Below are 20,914 nucleotides of genomic sequence, written 5' to 3' on the forward strand. Positions count from 1 at the left end.
TCAAAAAACTCAGGGTTTGGGGAATGTGAGAAAAGACTTGTATTTTGGGTAAATCATGTAATCTTTCAGCTTAATTTCTTATAAAATAAGATATCTATATCTGTAATTTCTTGTGATGATTGAATGAAATCACATTTGAAAAAGCTTTTCATATAGGAGGTACTCAATAAATATAATTGGAATTTGTTGCAAAAGAGAGAGGAAGGAAGGACAGTAAAGACCAGACGTGTGCAGCTGGAGCATAGTGAGCGAGGGAAGAGCTACGTTAGAAGAGGTAGGAGAGGGCAGCCAGGGCCTTGAGGTCACTATAAGGAGTTGATATTTTATTCTCGAGGAAGTAGGAAATGCCTGAGGGACTTCAAGAAGCAGGATGGCATGAGCTGAGTTAGGCTTTTAAAAGTCACTCTGGCTGCTAAATACAGAATGATTTGAAGGAGGCAGTCAGGGAAGTAGGAATATCAGGAGTGGTGGTCTGATTACTCTGAGATGTGTCTTGATTCTATTTTGTTTTCTTTGAAGTTCCTTGTCTCCTAGTTTTTCATAGCTTTTGTAGTTATCTACACTTACAATGCCCAACAAGCTGAATACAGTCTCCCTACCCTTTAAGAAATTAGTGTAGCTTTTTAGTGCAGTTGTTGAAAAACAAAATGTGAGATAAAATGAAATAAATGTTTAATTTTACTCTAAGGTCATATTCATTCCCATTCCCCATTACCCTTAGGAATCAGAAATTTTAAGAAGCACATGCAGTAATATTGGACTTTAAAAATCTTATGTTGGCCGGGTGCGGTGGCTTACGCCTGTAATTCCAGCACTTTGGGAGGCTGAAGTGTGCAGATCATTTGAGGTCAAGAGTTTGAGACCAGCCTGACCAATATGGTGAAACACTGTTTCTACTAAAAATACAAAAAATTAGCTGGGTGTGGTGGCACACACCTGTAATCTCAGCTACTTGGGAGGCTGAGGCACGAGAATCACTTGAACCCAGAGGCAAAGCTTGCAGTGGGCTGAGATTGCACCACTGCACTCCAGCCTGAGCGACAGAGTGAGACTCTGTCTAAAAACAAAAACAAACAAACAAAATCTTATGTTAATATCCTGCAGGCACTTCCATTTACTAAATGTATTGAGTGTTCTGTGTATGTCATCCATGGTGCCAGGTGTTGAGGGTGTAAGAGATGGTTAAGACATTGATCCTGCCTCAGTGAGATTATAGTCCAGTTGAGGATATCAGATTTGTAATCAAGACAGTCAGTAAGTATTTATTGAATTCATACTCTGTGTCAGGCACTTAGAAGTTTATAGCAGGTACATGGTACTCAAAAAAGTGAGAATAATCACTTCTATCAAGAGGGATCAGGAAAACTTTTATAGAGAAGATGATTTCAGTGTCTTAAGAAATAAAATGATGTTTTCCAGTAGAAAAAAAAATAAGAAGACATTTTAGGCTGGGTGAGTAGAAATATAGTAACATAGGCTGGGCATGGTGGCTCATGCCTGTAATCCTAGCACTTTGGGGGACCGAGGTGGGAGGATTGCTTGCGACCAGGAGTTTGAGGCTGTAGTGAGCTATGATTTTGCCACTGTACTCCAGTCTAGGTGACAGAGTGAGAACCCATTTCAAAATAGAAAATAAGAAAGGGAAATAAATATGATAACATGGAACATCATGATGTTCTCACATTTACCCTAATTCTCACAACTGTGAGAATTAATTCCATCTGTAAGGAAAGGAATTACCCTCAATTTAAAAAAGGAAAAGAAAAAGAAAATTGAAGCTCAGAGAGATTAGTTAATTTTTTCAAGGAGTCATATTAACCAGTGATAAACCTAAGGTTATTCCTGGTCTGCCTGATTCTAAGATTCGTATAATTCTTGCCACAATTCAGTTTTCTTCCTCGCTTTGAATAATAACCTCTTTAAACCTGTGACAACTTTTTAGTATTCTGTAGCAGCTGCTTTCTGGGAGAGACTCTAGTGAAGGAACTCCAAGCTGGTTATTCTGTGATATTCATGAGACTTTGCTGGGATAGACTTTACGCTGCATGGGGTGATACTGTTTGAGAAACTCCACCATAGTGCTCCAACATTATTGTGCTTTTCTAAGTGGGTAAGTTACTGTTGGAGTATGCCAAGGAGACCTGGACACAGTGGGAGAAAAATGTCCAGTGAAGGGTTTTCATCTGAGTTCCACTGACCGAGACATTTAGCTTAAAAAAAAAATGTTTGTGTGTGTGTGTGTGTGTGTGTGTGTGTGTGTGTGTGTGTGTGTGTTTAAGTAATCCATAACACGAGAGCCTTTTGTGGTAATGAGACCCAGATTTCCTTCTGTGTCTGTATCCCTTTATGCAGGCATGATTTCTTGGAAAGGAGAGTCCATATGTCAAACAATGTCTCATTGAGAACATGGAATGATTCCATAGATGCTGTGGCAGTGATTAGAGTCTTAAATATTTTGTCCTGTCTGGATCAGTGGGTGCTTGGTTCCTTAACAAATCAGCTGCCTCAGTGATTGGGAAGGCAGGATGGTAAGAGCTTTTAGATCACTTATTGTACTTGGATGCATTTGAATATTAATAGTTTGTCCAACATATAAATCAAAGGAACATTTGAATGAATTTATAATGTTATGGCCATTGCGTGTTTGTGGAATTTGTTGTCATAAAAATTATACAAAAGCTACAGCCTTGAGTGGTTACCTACATTTTAAAAATAAACCAGGAATATTTATTATGAGGAAACTGGGTTTTAATTTTATTTTCAAGCCCCTTAAAAGTTTGTTGGAATTAGCATCTTTTTCACATACCTGAGTCTTAAGGTTCATTCGTGTTTCTCCCTGGACCCTCCACTCCTGCTCCAACTTCTCACTAACAAAACTATCGTCTGTGACCTTTCTAACCCCCAGAACAGCATAAGGTACACAAACCTCTGCTCTGCCTTAGGTGTTAGGGACGTCATTAATGCTTACTGGAAAAGCACACCCCAGAGAGCTGGGTTTTGGCTGTGGCAGGTAAAAAAATCTTTCAGATCTTGCAATGCTGGAAACCTTAAACCTTTTGGTTTTTTAGCTAAAGTGATTGGCAACAGAATGTGACATCTGAGGTTGCATGGCCTGCAATAGCCATAATTAACCACATGAGCTCACATTTTCCCACTGGAGATTCAGTGGTCTTGGGGTGATGAAAGTGACTTCCCTACCAGGAGGTGGTTTTCCTTTTGAGGGTATTGAAATACCCTTGGGCCCTGTAATGCTTCACCCATGGTCATTTTAAAATGCTTTTTAATATAAAGCTTCAATATTGGAAATCTAACACCACAGTGTTTAACACTGAGGCTGTGATGGAGCACTATGGCCTGGAATGGGAAACCTAGAATTTTTAATAGGTGGAGTGGGAAGACTTGTGGCAAGAATGGTGAGTGTGAATAACCTGAATCAAAGCTGATTTCCAATATTATTCAATTTTCAGTGTGTGCTATTTCTTTTTGTTTTATTTCTGTGTGTAGACTTCTCTTAGAGATGCCTTTTTATCTTTAAACAAAGTTGTTTTGTTCATTGGTGGGAAGTGATGTTAGAAAATCAATTTTTGGTTATTTTAATAGAGATGTGGATGTAGTCTCAAAATACACAAATATAATTCTTTAGCAGTCCTCCTTTCATAATATGGGGAAAATGTAGATGCTTGAATGTTTAGCATTAGATAGATATTTTTGAAACATTCATTGTTTGCATTTGACTTGCTTGAAAGGCTAATTTAAGAGGCCTGCTCCTTTCTGGAAGTTTTCAAATCCTCTTCTGTCAGGTCATATAGGAAAGGAAAAGCTTTGTATAAAGCACATAGAGGGAAGTTGCAACTTAGCATAGTATTATCTGTCTTTAAGTCCTCATCTTCTTCCTCTTCCCCTCTCTCTTCAAAAGGTGGTTATTGAAGATCAAGTCCTTTTACTGACAGGAATATTTTAAATTTGATAAGACCTAATCTTTACGGAAAGCACGAGGCAGAATTCAGTCACCTGTGAAGAAACTCACAGTTACAGCTGTGACTCCACACCTGTATAGGTATTCTGGAGGATTGTGGACACAATTCTTTCAGTTATTTCATCACTCATAGTTTCTACCTATGTGGCTTTGACCAAGCCATTTATACCACCTGGGTCTCATTTCTCTCTTCTCCAAGTTGGTAGCATCAGAGTCAGTGATTGTGAAAGTTTCTCTTAGTTCTATTATTGTATGATAATGAATTTATAATGTAACAAATTTATAATGTAAAGTACTTTTAGTCCCTAAGGTAGTCTGATGTACGGGTTTCAGCAGAAGGAAAAGTGTTGTAGTAGTATTCAAGGTACTTGGGTGGGACTGGGGCAAGAGGACACGGTCTCTAAAAATAATTAGGATTCTAGTTAGTTAGAGCATGACTCAGTAGTTGGTTGAAAATTACTGCTGTTTGATTTTTTTCCATGAGTTTGTTTTAGAGAACAGACATTCCTTGAGAAGCCCATTTTCTGTTGAGTACTATGCAAGTCATCGAGGACTCTCAGACTTTTTATGTGCTCTTTGCTCTTACTAGAAAACTGTGAAGAAACTAAGGTGGTACACGTGTGTCATATGCTTGGTACATTCGAGGCTCCCAAGTTAAAAAATTGTTATATGCTGGGCACAGTGGCACAAACCTGTAGTCCCAGTTACTTGGGAGGCTGAGGCATGAGGATTGCTCGAGCCCAGGAGTTTGAGGTCGGCCTGGGCAACATAGTGAGACCTCATCTTTTTTTAAAAAATAATTGTTATATTAATGTTTAACAATAAAGTTATGAGACAGTATAGTAGACTGGTTAATGGTGGAAGATTGGGTGTCAAGCCAACCTGTTTACTAGCTGTATTACTTTGGAAGGATTCCTTAATCTCTGAGCCTTAGTTTCTTTATCTGTAAAAGGAATGCAATAGCATTTAAAAGGTGTTTAACATTGTTAGTGAATGAATGACTGTCATATATAAAGTACTATAGACAGTTCTGGACAGAAAAAAGTATATATATTAAAAAAATATATAAATAGTTACCTATTTTTATAAGACTACCAAAGAAAAACAAATAGTCTGCTATGGTAGTTAAGGGTAGAGAATTCACTGAGGAATGGATCTCTGTAGTGGCACTTCTACCATAAGAAGGTAGTGCTTAGGTAATTAAGTGGAAACAGAAAGAAGAATGTGAAAATTTTTATTGGTAATTGAGGTTAAAGCCACCCTTAGAAGTCAGGGAATAGTCAAGGCATGGTCATTGTGATCATTTCAGCCCTTCTTCTCTAGCCAGATGGGATATTCCAGATTATGTGTTAAATGTTTTAGTGTATGAGTGCACACACGTGCACTTGTGCACTTTTAAAAGCATTTAGGAATACTGTATACCAAGAAGATCCTGTTTCCTTCCTCTTGGGGGAAGTTTAAAACTTTCTGTTGTATTACTCCCTGTTCTTAGCCCCTGAATCATCATTTATCACTTGATAGATAGTGGCAGAAATCTGGATAAGTTTAGAAAATGTAATTGTCTGTGGCTTTTTGAAAGCTAGATGCTTATGTCTGATTATAAGATACCTGCATTTTTTCCTAGTAGTTGCTTCCACCTATATTACATAAATAGGGTGGTATATGAACGGTGTGGTTTTTCACCTTTTGCTTTTGCTGTTTAAAGCATTTTCCCCCTTAACCCATATTTAAATTCATAGACTTATTATGTAACCCTGTCTTTTTGAATATCAAGAACATACCCCATAAGAATGATTATACTATTTCATTTCCCTTTAGAATTAATAATGTTGTAAAATAGTACAACTATATTGCCTAGGAAATTGTTAATGAATAAAATGTATAACCACTGTATAGTGCGTTAAGTTTAAACCTCTGAAGCTAATTTTCGTATCATGTAATAGACTCAAGTATTAATTCATCCTGTAAAAATGCTGGGAAAGAAAGCAATGGTTATTTGGACATAGTAAGAGTTCTTGCTTTAAGGTATATATCAAATGTTAATCTCATCACATTAATTATTGGGAAATAGTTTAAAATACAGTTAGTAGATGAAGTTTCAAGTCTTGTTAATGTGTTTACATTTGCATAAAATTTATATAATTTAGATAAGTGGTTAATATTTTATGTACCACATATTTTTATAAAATATTCTTTGAAAATGATTTATTATCTTATGGTTATTTAAAAGGTAAATAGTTATTTTCTTTTCCTCTGCTTTTGAATTTACAGCAAAAGATGATGGAAGCATTGCTGTTGCCCTTGGTTATACTGCACATTTGGTCTCCATGATTTCCTTTTTCCTACAAGTGCCCCTCAGATATCCTATAATTCATAAGGGGTCTAGATCAACAATCAAAGACAATATCAATGACAAACTGACGGAAAAGGAGAGAGAGTAAGTGTCTTTTTTTAAAAAAATGATTTTAACATCAAGCCAGTATAAAACGTGGGGTATAACAAAATACATAAAATGTAACCTAAATTATGACAACTTTTATATAACCTTTGTAGAGTGCTCCATTCATTTAAATCAAATGTAGTTATTATGTGAAACTAGTTATTCATATAAATTTTAATGACTCAACCCCTGGGCTTCCAAGAATTGCTAATGGTGGCAAAAATTTACTTAAGTTTCATTTACTTTCTTCTTACTTTTGTGAGGATAAGTGCCATATGATCTACAAATATTCACCTAGTACCTCTTACCTGCCACTCAACAAGTAAAATGTTAAAAGATTTGTCAGAGATCTAACTAGGAAAAGATATAATGGCAGATTGAACATAGCTGAAAAGTGGATTAGTGAATTGGAAGATAGGTCAGCAGAAAATACAAGTGTCTAATATACATGTAATTTCAGGCACAGAGAGGCTGGAAAGATTGTGAGGTAAACGCAAAATTTTAAGAGATAATGACTAAGAATTTTCAAATTTAACAAAAGACATGAAATTACAAATTCAAGAAGCACTAACAAAACAGAATGACAATAAAGAAAACATACCTGGAGAAATTAAACAGCCGAATATCAAAGAGAAAGTGAAAATACTAAAAGCAACTAGAGAGAAAGACATGATAACATGAAAAGATTGATAGTAAGACTGAAAGCTGATTTCTCAGTGGAACAATGGAAGCCAGATGGTGATGCAGTGACATTTTAAAATACGGAAAAAACAGAACTGTCCACTTAGAATTCTATACCCAGTAAAAATATTATTCAAAAGTACAGGCAAAATAAAGATATTTCAGACCATCAAAACTGAGAAAATGTATCGCAGCAGACCTACAGTAAAGGAAATACTAAAGGAAGAATAAAAATAATTTCAAATAGAAACATGGAAATACAGTACAGAACAAAGAATAAGAGAAAGGAACAAAGAATAAGAGAAAGGATAAAGATGTATTTCTAAATTCATTTTGACTATAAATAAATACTAATGTCTTCTTAAATATAACATGCATATACATAATAATATATGTAGGATTATAATGCATGGTTCTAACACAAAAAGTAAAAAGGGTTGAGTGGGGTTAAAGTGCTCAGAGATCTTAGCATTGTCTGGAAAATGGTAAAGGTACTAATTTATATCAGACTAATAAATATGCATATTGTACTTTTCTTTTTTTTGCCTTCAGCACTTTAAATATGTAATATCACTCTCTCCTGTCCTGTTAGTCTTCCACTGTAAAGCCTGCTGCCAGATGAATGGGAGCTCCATTGTATGTTACTTGTTTCTTTAAAAAAAAAAAAAATGATAGAGCTTTGTTGTGAAAAATGATTTGATTGCTAATGTAATCCAATTATTTGGTTCCATTGTGTTTTTTGTTGTTGTTGTTGTTGTTTGTTTTTTTGAGATGGAGTCTTGCTCTGTTGCCAGGCTGGAGGGCAGTGGCACAATCTCGGCTCACTGCAACCTCCACCTCCTGGGTTCAACAATTCTCCTGCCTCACCCTCCCGAGTAGCTGGGAATACAGGCACGCACCAGCACGCCCAGCTAATTTTTGTATTTTTAGTAGAGACGAGGTTTCACCATGTTGGCCAGGATGGTCTCAATCTCTTGACCTCATGATCCACCCGCCTTGGCCTTCCAGAGTACTGGGATTACAGGCCATTGTGTGATTTTATAGCATTCTTTGCCATTGCTTTATTTATATTTATCCTTGTTTCTTTTCTCCTGCTGCTTTTAGGATCTTCTCTTTATACTTGACCTTTGGGAGTTTGATTGTTAAATGCTTTAAGGTAGTCTTCTTTGAGTTAAATCTGTGTGGTGTTCTGTAACCTTCTTGTACTTGAATATTGATATTTTTTCCTAGGTTTGGGAAGTTCTCTGTTATTATTCCTTTCTACTCCTATCTCTTTCTCGACCTCCTCTTTAAGGCCAGTAACTCTTAGATTTGCCCTTTGAGGCTATTTTCTAGTTCTGTAGGCATGCTTCATTCTTTTTTATTCTTTTTTCTTTTGTCTCCTCTGACTGAGCATTTTCAAATAGCCTGTCTTCAAGACCACTAATTCTATCTTCTTCTTGATCAATTCTGCTATTAAGAGGCGCATTCTTCAGTATTTCAGTTGCATTTTTCACCTCTAGAATATCCACTTGATTCTTTTTAATTATTTCAATCTCTTTGTTAAATTTATCTGATAGAAGTCTGAATTCCTTCTCTGTATTATCTTGAATTTCTTTGTGTTTCCACAAAATGGCTATTTTGAATTCTCTGTCCGAAAGATCACATACCTCTGTTTCTCCAGAATTGGTCCCTGATGCCTTATTTAGTTAATTTGGGGAGGTCATGTTTTCCTTGATGGCCTTGATGCTTGTGGATGTTTGCCAGTGTCTGGGCATTGAAGAGTTTAGGTATTTACTATAGTCTCCACAGTGTGGGCTTGTTTATACCTGTCTTTCTTGGGAAGGCTTTCCAGGTTTTTGAAAGGACTTGGATGTTGTGATCTAAGCTGTATCTGCATTAGGGGAAACACTAAGCTCAGTAACACTGTGGTTCTTGCAGTCTTGTAGAGGTACCACTTGGTGGTCTTGGATAAGATCCAGAAGCGTTCCCTGGATTACCAGGCAGAGATTCCTGTTCTCTACCATTACTTTTTCTCAGTCTCTTTCTCTATGCTGAGCCATCTGGAGCTGGGAGTAGGGAGACACAATCACCCTCGTGGCCTCCACCACTGGGATTTCCCTGGTTCAGACCTGATGCCAGCATAGGACTGGGTCTTATCCTAGGCCCTGTGTAACCTCTACCTGGCTACCACCTATGTTTGCTCAAGACCCTGTGGCTCTACAATTAGCAGGTGGTGAAGCCAGCCAGGATTGTGTCCTTCCCTTCAGGGCAGCACGTTTCCCCCAGCCCCTGAGCAGGTCCAGAGATGCTGTTTAGGAGGCAAAGACTGGAGTCCAAAACCTTAGAAATCTATCTGGTTCTCTATTCTATTGCAGCTAAGCTGGTGCTTAAACTCTAAGACAAAGTCCTTCCCACTTTTCCCTCTCCTTACTATACGCAGAGGTTTCTCTTCACTTGGCCACCATCACCTAGACCCACGGTGGGTACTGTCAGGCTATCACTGATGTTCACTTAAGGCTCAAGGGCTCTTCAGTTAGCTTGTGGCGAATGCTGCCACACCTGGGAGTCACACTTTAGGGCAGAGGGCTCCCCTCTGGACCAGGACAGGTCCAGAAATGCCATCCAAGAGCCAAGGCCTGGAATCAGGGACCCCAAAAGCCCATTTGGTGCTCTACTCCACTGTGGCCAAGCTGGTACCTGAAAACAGCACATCTCAGAGTCTCACCCAAGGCCCACAGCTTACTGTCTGGCTATTACTCCTGGTTCTTCAGGGCCCAAGGGCTTTTTGGTCACAGGTGATGAATCCTGCCAGGACTTGGTCCTTCCTTTTAAGGCAACACATTCCCTTCTGGCCCAGCGTGTGTCTAGATATGTCATCTGGGAGCTAGGGTCTGGAATGGGGGCCTCATGATTGCCCAGTGCCCTATCCTATTGTGGCTAAGCTGGTATCCAAGATGCAAGACAAAGTCTCCCTTCTCCTAACAAGCAGAAAGAAGGAGTCTTTTTTTTTTTTTTTTTTTTTTTTTGCTGCAGGCTGTGTTGCCTAAGGTTGGTGAAGGGGTGTCACAAGAACTTCCTTAGCCACCCCGGCTAGTGTCCCATGTCCATTGCCTCTAAGGCCAGCACTAGCACTAGGACTTACCTAGGAATTGCAGTCTTCACAGCCTAGACTGTCTTTCAAGATTATTTAGAACCCCAGAGCACCTTTTCCGTGGTAGAAAGTTTTGCCAAAACTCAAGTTCTAACCACTGGGATGGGCAATTCCCCTCTGACTAGGGCTGATCTAAATGCTGCCTCCATGGATGGGCATTGGCTGAGTTTAGTCCAGTTTTGTTTCCCACTGTGACAGAGCAGCACTGAGTTGAATGCAAAGTACCACAATCGCTGTGCTCTCCCTCCCTCAAGAGCACAGATGCTCTGTATCTCATGGCCGCTGCCGAAGGAATGGGGAAGGGGCGGCGTCAGCAATTCAAGTCTGTCTTTCCTACCGTCTTCAATGCCTTTTTCAGCTATATGAAGTTAAAACCAGGTACTGTGATTGCTTACCTGATTTTTGGTTCTTATGTAGGTGCTTTTTTGTGTGTGTAGATGGTTGTTAAATTGGTGTTCCTGCAAGGTTAGCAGGGGAACAACCGGTGAAAGCATCTATTCAGCCATCTTGCTTCACCCTCCTCATGGTGTTTTCTTACAATCCTTTTCATTTCTGTAAGGTTTGTAGTAATGTCCCCACTTTCATTTCTCATTTTACTGCATTTTCTTTCTTCTTTTTCATAGTTATTCTAGTTAAAGATTTGTCAATTTCTTTTCAAAGAAAAGACTTGTGGTTTTGTTGATTCTCTCTAGTGTTTTTTTGCTCTCCATTTTGTGTATCTCTGCTCTTATCTTTATTATCTCCTTCATTCTGCTAGCTTTGTGTTTTATTTTCTTTTTTCTCTAGTTTCTTAAAGATGGCAACTTAGGTTAATGAGATCTTTCTTTTATAATGTCAGTGTTTACACCTATAAAAGAGTTTCCATACCCCATTCATTTTTGTATGTTATGTTTTTTTAAATTAAAGTCAAAGTATTTTCTAATTTCCCTGTGATTTCTTTATTGACCACTGGTTGTTTATGAGAGCATTCTTTGGCTGGGCGTAGTGGCTCATGCCTGTAATCCCAGCACTCTGGGAAGCCAAGGCAGGCAGATACTTTGAGGCCAGGAGTTTGAGACCAGCCTAGACAACATGGCGAGACACTGTCTTTACAAAAAATACAAAAATTAGCTGAGCGTGGTGGTGTGCACCTATAGTCCCAGCTACTCAAGAAGCTGAGGTGGGATAATTGATTAAGCCCAGGAGGCGAAGGCTGCAGTAAGCCGAGATTGCAGCACTGCATTCCAGCCTGGGTGACAGAGCAAGACCCTGTCTCAAAAAAAAAAAAAAAAAAAAAAGCATTAATTTTCACATATTTGTGAATTTTCTAGTTTTCCTTTCATTATTGAGTTCTCGTTTTATTCCATGTGGCAGAGAAGCAGAGATGATAGTTTTATGATTGTAATATTTTTTAAATTATGAAGACTTGTTTTGTGGCCTAATGTATTGTCTATCCTGGAGAACATTCCACATGCACTTGAGAAAAATGTGTATTCTGCTGTCATTAGATGCAGTGTTCTATTTATGTCTGTTAGATCTAGTTGGTTTATGATGTTCTCAAGTCCTCGATTTCCTTATTGATCTTCTGTCTAAATGTTCCATTTATGACTGAGAATAGAGTATTGAATTCTTCAACTATTAGTGTGAAACTGTATGTTTCTCCTTTCAATTCTGTCAACATTTGCTTCATATATTTTAGACCTCTGTTGTTTTGTGCACATATTTCTTGTTACATCTGCCTGATGAATTGACCCTTTTATTGGTATATTTTTGCCTCTTATAACAACTTTTGACCAAAAGACTGTTTTATCTGATATTAGTATGACCACCCCAGCTCTCCTTTGGTTACTATTTGCATGGACTGTCTTTCCCATCTTTTCACTTTGAACCTTTTTATCTAGAATAAGTCTCTTGAAGATGGCATATAGTTGGAGCATGCCTTTTATGCATTCCTCCAATCTCTGCCTTTGGATTAGAGTTTTTAATCCACTTACACTTAGTTACTGGTAGGGAAAAACTTACTTATGCCACTTTGCTATTTGTTTTCTGTATGTCTTATGCTTTTTTTTGTGTCTCATTTCCTTTATTACTGCCTTCTTTTGTGCTTAGTTGATATTTTTTGAGGTGTACCCTTTTGATTCCTTTCTCATTTCCTTTTCTGTGTATTTTATAGATTTTTTATGGTTATGATGGGATTTTAATTAACACCCTACATTTATAACATTCTAGTTTGAACTGATACCAGTTAGCTTCAGTAGCATATAAAAACTCTGTTTCTATACACCTCTCCTCCTCCCTCCCATCTTTATGTTGTTGTTGTCACAAATTGCATCATTATACATTGTGTGCCCATAATACTGTCTTTTTTATTTACATATGTAATTACCTTTTCTGGATTTTTATTTCTTTATACAGCTTCAAGTTACTATCTATGGTCCTTTAATTTCAGTTGAAGGCCTTAGCCTTCACTTTCTGGTTGCACTAAGCCTAGCTGTTAGCCAGAGGGGAAAGTGTAGGCCCTTCAGGTTTTTTCTGAACATGCATCTTGTTTCGGGCATGAATGTAGCTTCTAAATTCCCCACTATACTTGGACACTTTTGAATGACCTAATTTCTCAAAGAAACTCTCTCCAGCTTTTCTTCCCAGGCTTTAGGCAATCTGTTTTATGTCTGAACTGTAATTTTTTTGCCCCAGGTGGCTCTGGGTTGTTTGTTTGCCTTACTACTTGAACATTGCTAGCTGCTTTTCAGTTCTGAGTGAGTTCAGACTAGGTGAGGAACAAGGGAAAGTGACTTGCTAGTTCAGGTAGCCGCCAGACAAGTTAGAACAGACACACTTTGTTTTTAGAATAAGAATCTGATCTATTCCCTCAAGATCAAAAAATGAGGTGTCATACTGAGAGGGCAGGCTGTTGTCTTCAAGACCTATGCTGAGCTGGAGAGGAGGGTAGGGCCAAGGCAAGTCAAAAAGCTGCAAAACTTTCTTCCTGGTTTTGAGTTTCTTTTTTCTTGATTTAATGTTCAGACAATTGATATAAACCTTTGACTGTTTTCCGGGGTTTTGACAAAGTTGATTTTGACAATTTTTCTTGATTTTTTCTTTTTAGATGTTTCCCTGGAGGGATAGGTCTTTGGCTATATCTACTGTACCATTTTTGCTGACATCATTTGGTTTGTTTAATGATGAAAAACATGGCTTATAAGGGATGAAGGGACGCCTAGATGATTTTAAGCAAAAGATAATGCCATGACCAGATATATACTTAAGAAAGATCACCTTGTAGTTCTCTGGAGACTGGGATATTTCCAACCAGCCTTCTCCTAGTGCCGTAATGTTCAAATTAAGTGTCTTTCCAGATTTTTATCAAAATTTTTCATGATAATCAGACTTTAAAATTAGTTATCCAGGAAAATCACTTTGGGAGCTTGCAGGAAGGGTGTTCCTTGAGATGGTAAATATTCTTGCTCCAGATCAGTTGCACACTTTAATTTGTGAAGTAGCAACTTAATATGTGGGCAATTTCAAGTAGCATGCCCCAGTGTGAGTAGCAGTAGTGATTTATTGATTGGTTGATTTTCTCGAGTGATCTGGTAAGGCCAGCTGGTTTTAGGTGATTATGTTATCCCTTTTTTCCTTGGCAGCCAGAGGAACCACAGGAATTGCATTTTGGTGAATGAATTTTATATTCTTCCTCTATCTTCCTCCTTTTGCTGAAACACAAATTGTATTTTGTTGATTTTGATATATACATTTTGGGCATTTTAATATTGATAAAAATGAGATGCATCTTATAATTAATGGGCATGTCATATTGTAATTGATAGTACTTTTCTTAGTGTTACATAAGTTAATGATGCATTTTACAATTGATGCTGTCTTAGATTTTAGGAACTCTTAAGTGTTTTAGCTGGTTTTATGCATTTTTGTGAAGTACTTCAAATCCTTTTTGGAATAACATGGATGTATAAATAAATATATAAATAGAAATATGTTTAGTGATTATGCTTATGCCTCAGTTATTCTTAGCCTGGATCACTGAAAGAGCAGATTAGACATGGTTTTTCTTTCTCTTGTTTTCAATTTTGATGTAAACCTTTCCAGGACATTAGATGGAATCAGATCTTCATGGGAGATGGCAAGTAGAAATTGAATGACTCATTGGATAAATTATAATTAAGGTAATGGCCCTAGGAATTTTCAGCCTCTCCCCTCTCTGATTATCTATCTCATCTGGCTATTGGCACTTGAGATGTTAAAGTTCAAAGCTCTATTTAGCCAGTTTTGCTGGAAGAGAAAAAGACCGATTTCTTTTCTTTGTCTGGCCAGTTTGAAACACAGGCCTGGACTGATGCCTTGTCTAAAACATTACTTGTGCACCTGCATACTGTAAAGGGAAACTCTGAAATCTTTGCTGCGTTTCACTGTGAGGCTCAGACCACAAAACATGAGGAATGTAACCAGAGTCCAGCTGCAGTGTTCCTCCATCCCCCACTTCTTTCACTGAGGACTGAAAAGTATGTTTTAAAGTGATTTTTGGAATGAAATTTATTAGTCATTGTTATTGTGCTACTTGTCTGGTAGATAATAAATTCAGAATGGATTAGTGAAACAAGCCATGAGTTAGGACCTAGCTGATCAGAGCATATGGCTTTTTCTTTTTTTTTTTTTTTTTTTTTTATTATACTTTAAGTTTTAGGGTACATGTGCACATTGTGCAGGTTAGTTACATATGTATACATGTGCCATGCTGGTGCGCTGCACCCACTAACTCGTCATCTAGCATTAGGTATATCTCCCAATGCTATCCCTCCCCTCTCCCCCCTCCCCACCACAGTCCCCAGAGTATGATATTCCCCTTTCAAGGCCTTAAAAGATGTCTGAAGTTTGTTTTATTCTCAGGAGGAGAAACAGGGGGTGGTATAATTGGCAGGCACTTTTGAAACTTTCTGGCCTGCTCACAACAATACTTTTATAAAACTCTAAAAGATGGTCAGCCATTTTTCTATTGTAGAATTATTGGAACTTAGAGAAATGGTAATGCTGTTTCCTTGATTTTGTGTACTTATGTTTGTTCCTATGGAGGATCCTGACCTTACCAAAACCCCAAGAGTTGCCCTTTTTACCTGATTGATTCTGATTTCTTTTCAAGACAGAATTTCTAAAGTATAAAGAAATTGTGATGTGTTCAAAATCAGATAATATTGGGCCAAGATCATAGTCATTGCATGTGGACCTGATTCTCATTAGAGTGGAATGGTCTAACACCTTTTTTGTGACTAGGTGCATAAGGCGGTCATATATCCTATGTATAAAGAGGTTGGCCAAATAGGTCCCCAAGTCTTATGACCTGCGTTTTTTATTAATCTTGCAGCCACATAGACAGGTCAAGAGGTTTATGGACCTTCCCGTTCTGCATAGCTAGTTTGCATTTTGTCAAGAGGGAAGAGACAAAGGAGTTTGCAGAGTAGCAGTAAGCAGGCCGATTCCTTATCTCTGTATTCCCTCAGCCTACCTCTTGGCTGAGCAACACTAACTTGATAAATAAATGAATGAAAATGTCTTTCTGATGGCCTCTTCTTGAAGCAATTAGAATACCTTGAGCTTTATTTGTGTAAGTAATAAGTTTTCTGTAGAAATAGTGAGTGGCACCCAGAATTTTGTTGGTAAAAAGCTTATATTGAAAACATAAATGAAAATTCCAGAACTCTAGTTTTCAGACTGCTGTAATTCTGACTCCTCATTTCTATTATTACCTGCTTCAGGCATACTTATTAAACACCTGTTGACAACATCTTATATTAAGAATTACATATTCCTTCCTATAAAAATTCTCAGCTTCTGTTTGTTAATCAAGCTATTTTAGTGCAGAGAGTTCAGAAATGATTGTTGTCTTCACTAGATTAGCATCTGTTTGCTTTCATGGCATCCAGTTAAATCTGATGGCCTTCTTCCAGAAATGGGGAATTTTCATATCATGCGTAGGCTTAAATGCTATGGCCTTCATTTCCAACTCTCTTCTGTGTATCCTATAAATTAGAACATTTCTTATAACCTTTCATCTTCATTTTATTATAGGTTGTTGCTCAGATGTTGGCATTTAGAGCACTCAGTAGACCCAGACCCTAAACCTTTAAATTGGATGACAAATACATTGACTTGAGGCAGTGGAAAAGAGTGGACCAAATGCTTTGGTTTTCTATTTTCCTTGCTATGCATCTTTAAAGTATAATTAAGCAAATATTTTTCAGGGTGACTAATACTCCTGAAATGAATGAAATTGTTAGTTCTTTTGGATTTTCCACTTGGTTACAGGAATTTGACCTAACTTGAAAAATCTCTGTTCATGTGAAAACTTTCCCAAATATCTGTAGTCCAGTTCTCTATAATTACCTAACAGTACACCATGGAACAGAAATAAAGATGAAAAAAAAAACGTCCATGCAGAATTGTAGACTTACTGTGTTTTAGAACCAGTCAGAATATTATTACATCATCTAATTGAACCCTTCATTTCACAACTGGAGAAACAGGTTGAAAGTTGAAGTGTGGTCATACAAGTTAACTAAGCATTCATTTTGATATGCCCCCCTGAGGAGAGGCAAGCCCAGAAGATGAAGTGCTAATTATTAAGTTTTGTACTTGTAAAGCAAACATATAGGAGATGGAAGAAGTATTTTTATCAAAATGGGTCTGCACTGGAGCCTGAAATACTCCCTTTTCCTGATTTAGGGAAAGCACTCTTGTAAAGAATGCAGAAATGTGAATCTCTGAATATTAAGCGGTTACTCTGTTACTTTCTCACTGAAAATGTTAATTATTCAAATCACATTTATTAGTTCATTCGACATTTGTTTTTTCTCTAAAAGGTACGGTGCAAAATGCATCTCTTTTTTTCTCTCTTGCCTCCAATTTAAACTTGACAAAATTTTTGTTTTTTATTTCCAATTATTTTGGACTTTGGGGTCATGTTGGCTTCTCGCTTATTGCTGAGTGACTGTGGCAATGTTCTCCTCTCTGAGTCTTGGTTCTCCTGGCATAGTACCTATGTCACTATGCCACTAGGTTGTTGTAAGGATTAAATAAGCGCAGTGCTTGGCATACAGAAAATGCTTAACAAAATTTTGCAACTACTATTATGTATACGTTGAGCTTTGCAATAGGAATCCTAGGCATGTAAGTTTTTATTCTGTGTGCTAGATAGAAGATGGGCCTAATAAAGGGTAAGGAATATTAAAAATGTAATCCAGTGGGAAAGTACTGTATTTCCTTTTGTAATAGTGTTGTGAGGTGCATCATCTTTAAGTCAATGGTCTAAGTGCAGAGGACTAGTGAAGTTCCCCATAATGCAGGGGTAAAAACTGGTGTAGGTCTGAAGGCTTGTCTGTTTACAGGCATACCTCATATTTTTGCATTTTACATTATTGTGCTTCATAGAGACTGTATTTTTTACAAATTGAAGGTTTGTGGTAACCTTGCATCAAGCAAGTCTGTCAGTGGTATTTTTCCAACAGCATGCGCTCAGTGACCATTCTAAAAATCCTGGGGCCCTTAAGAATGATGCTAACTATACTCTGTGTTCTATAAATGTAACATCAAATCCTATATGACAGCACATCTGTTTACAACATGGTTTATTGAATATTTTAAGGCCCCTGTTGAGACCTACGGCTCAGAAAAAAATATTCTTTTCAAAATATTACTGTTCATTGAAAACACACCTGGTTACCCACGAGCGCTGATGGAAGTTGTCTTCATGCCTGCTAACATGGTATCCATTCCGCAACCCATGGATGACTTTTAAGTCTTCTTATTTAAGAAACACATTTCATCACATTTCATAAGACTGTAGCTGCCATGGACATAGTGATTCCTCTGATGGATCTGGGCAAAATCAATGGAAAACTTTCTGGACAGTATTCACCATTCTAAATGCGATTCAGAATATTCATGATTCATGGGAGGAGATAAAAATATCAGCATTAACAGAAGTTTGGAAGAAGTTGATTCCAACCCTCATGGATGATTTTGAAGGGTTCAAGACTTCAGTGGAAGAGATAACTATTTCATGATAAAAGTTTAACGATGAGGAGTTGCATCTTATGGATGAGCAAAGAAAGTAGTTCCTTGAGATGGAACCTAATTCTAGTGAAGATGATGTAAAAAAAAGGATTTAGAATGTTACGTAAACTTAGTTGACAAGGAAGTGGCAGGGTTTGAGAGGAAGGATTGACTCCAGTTGTAAAAGAAGTTCTACTGTGGGTAAATGCTATCAAACAGCATTGCATGCTACATGAAAGGCAAAGTCAATTGATGCCAAAAACTTCATTGTCTTATTTTAAGAAATTGTCACAGCCACTCCAACCTTCAGCAGCCACCACCCTGATTAGTCAACAGCTATTGCCAAGTAGGCAAGACCCTCCACCAGCAAAAACATTATGACTCTCTGAAGGCTCAGATGATCATTAGCATTTTTTAGCAATAATATGTTTTTAAACTAAGATACGTACGTTGTTTTAAACTATATATTTCGTATTTTCTTTAATTTTTCCCATGAACACATGTTCAAAGATATTTTTAAAACATGATGCTATTTTCATATATACTAGGAAACAAAAAAAAACTGTGTGAGTCGCTCTTTATTGAGATACTCACTTTATTTATTTTTATTTTCTTTTTGTAGAGACAGAGTGCCGCTATGTTGACCAGGCTGATCTCAAACTCCTGGCCTCAAGCGATACTTCTCTCTCGCCCTCCCAAAATGCTGGGATTACAGCTGTGAGCCACAACACCCGGCCAAGATACTAACTTTTCTGCAGTGGTTTGGGACCAAACCCACAATATATCCAGTGTATGTCTGTACTTCAAATAGGCCGAGAGTTTACTGTCTACAGTCTGCTAAGTAGTCACGTAAGCACGTGTGCCTTGGAAGATACGGGTTAGTGAATGCTGAAGCCCTTATTCTTACAAGGAATGCAGAGCATTTTCAAACTAAATAGTTCTCAGCCTGGCCCACTATTTACTTTTTTAGTCATATCCCCAGGTTCCTTCCCAGTTCGTAACCTATGCTTCAGTCAGACTGAACAATTGGTTGTTTTCCAAACACATCACAGTATTTCCTACCTTGATACTCATTGTCCATGCTATTCTATTTGTCTGGAATGCCCTCCCTAGCCATCTCTAGCATCAAAACTGTGCTTGTACATGAAGCCCTCCCCTATTATCAAAACTTTCATCGTAAGCTCTTTCTTGATTTCCCATAGTTTGGTAAACTGTAATTCTTTTGGATTCCTGTGAACTATTCTCTCTATATAGTATCACAGAAATGAAGTTCTTTATATGTACTTTAATAACAGCCCAACTCAATGATGCAGGTAGTGTATTTGAGTTATTTATCCTTGTCTGAAATATTTTCAGGGTAGAAACTGCATCTTACTTGGTGTCAGACTTCCCTGACTTGCAGAGAGGCTTGTATTTTGTAGACACTCAATAAATATTTCTTGAATTAGGAGAGTAAAAGGAACATTCAGTTTTTGCAAATTCTATTAGGTAATCTGACACTCTACTCTGTGGCCCATTGTTTTAACTCTGGATGCTCTGGCCAGGACAATCATTATTTCATAGAGTCCCTTGGGACTGTGGCAAGCTATTAACTTCTGTGCTGTTGTAATCCAAGGCACAGGCATCAGCACTGATGGGGTTATGTTCAGGGGTGTGAGCAAAGAACATGTTTTAAAATAAGGAATCCCCATGGAAATTCAGGCAGTAAAGATCAACAAAATAAAAATGCAGAAGGTGGCTGCTGGGTGAGACAGGAAATGAACACCTTGTGAAGATTAGGCATTCCGCTGAGAGAGGAGAAATGTGGAAAATGAGTCAAGAGAAATTGTGCAGCTATTTCATCACTGACACTTGGAGGTATATTGTTGTGTGTGTTGTTTTTAATGAAGTGTGCTTTTATAGTGCTGATGTTATTATCTGGATGAGGAAGTCTTCTCTAGTATTATTGTCATCTCAGCTTTCTGTAACCAACTAAATTAAAATACAGTAATGTAATGGGACAGTGGGATAAGAAAGAAAACCAGATGACTCTGACATGTGACCCCAACCTGAACTTACTGCTTTTCTAGTTTTTGGTATACTCAAATAAAAATAGAGTCCAGTGTAATGCTTGCAGGGGCTGGGGGGACTGGACAGAGGAATAATATATTTCGTTAATAGTGGGGTATGTCCCGCATTCAATACTGTTACATTATTAGTATATGTGAAATCAGTGTTTCTCAACAGGACTCCCAACACATCAGTGAGCGTGCCAGTAGTTCATGGACTATTTGCAGTCCATTATTATTTATCATAGGACAGCATAGATGCTTTGTGTTCTGATATGAAGTAATCATTGAATTTAATAAATAAAGCTTTATTTTATTGGTGTTGCATGAAAGTAGCTCAGTTCTTTTCTTTAATTCTTGTATGTTTGAATTTTTTGGTAAGCAGAGAATGGGAGAATGAGGGTAATTATATCAAGCCAGAGAGTTTGCAGTAGGTAATTTGGGGGAATATTTTGGTTTCCTGACAAAAATGAATGGAAGGAAAGAGTAAAAATTATTTTTAGGTAGATGTGAAATTATTTTAACTTCCAAAAGCATCTCATAATAGTTCTCTAGACAGTTTTCTAAGGATAATAACATTTATGTCCTGGGTAATGGTA

The 20,914-nt window shown here is 37.6% G+C and overlaps 1 protein-coding gene across 2 annotated transcripts in view; it reads left to right on the forward strand.

The window, feature by feature from the left end:
* Positions 1-20,914, forward strand: part of UVRAG (UV radiation resistance associated) — a 325,150-nt gene that overhangs the window by 193,736 nt on the left and 110,500 nt on the right. For both annotated transcript variants that reach the window (XR_010147617.1, XM_508649.8), the window contains exon 12: positions 6,248-6,413. Coding sequence is in view for 1 of the 2 variants with exons in the window: in XM_508649.8 (XP_508649.3) it covers positions 6,248-6,413 (166 nt within the window). In the remaining variant the exon portion in view is untranslated. The remainder of the gene's footprint in view (positions 1-6,247; positions 6,414-20,914) is intronic.

Source organism: Pan troglodytes, chromosome 9 (assembly GCF_028858775.2).
Source record: "Pan troglodytes isolate AG18354 chromosome 9, NHGRI_mPanTro3-v2.0_pri, whole genome shotgun sequence".
In the NCBI taxonomy this organism is placed as follows: domain Eukaryota; kingdom Metazoa; phylum Chordata; class Mammalia; order Primates; family Hominidae; genus Pan; species Pan troglodytes.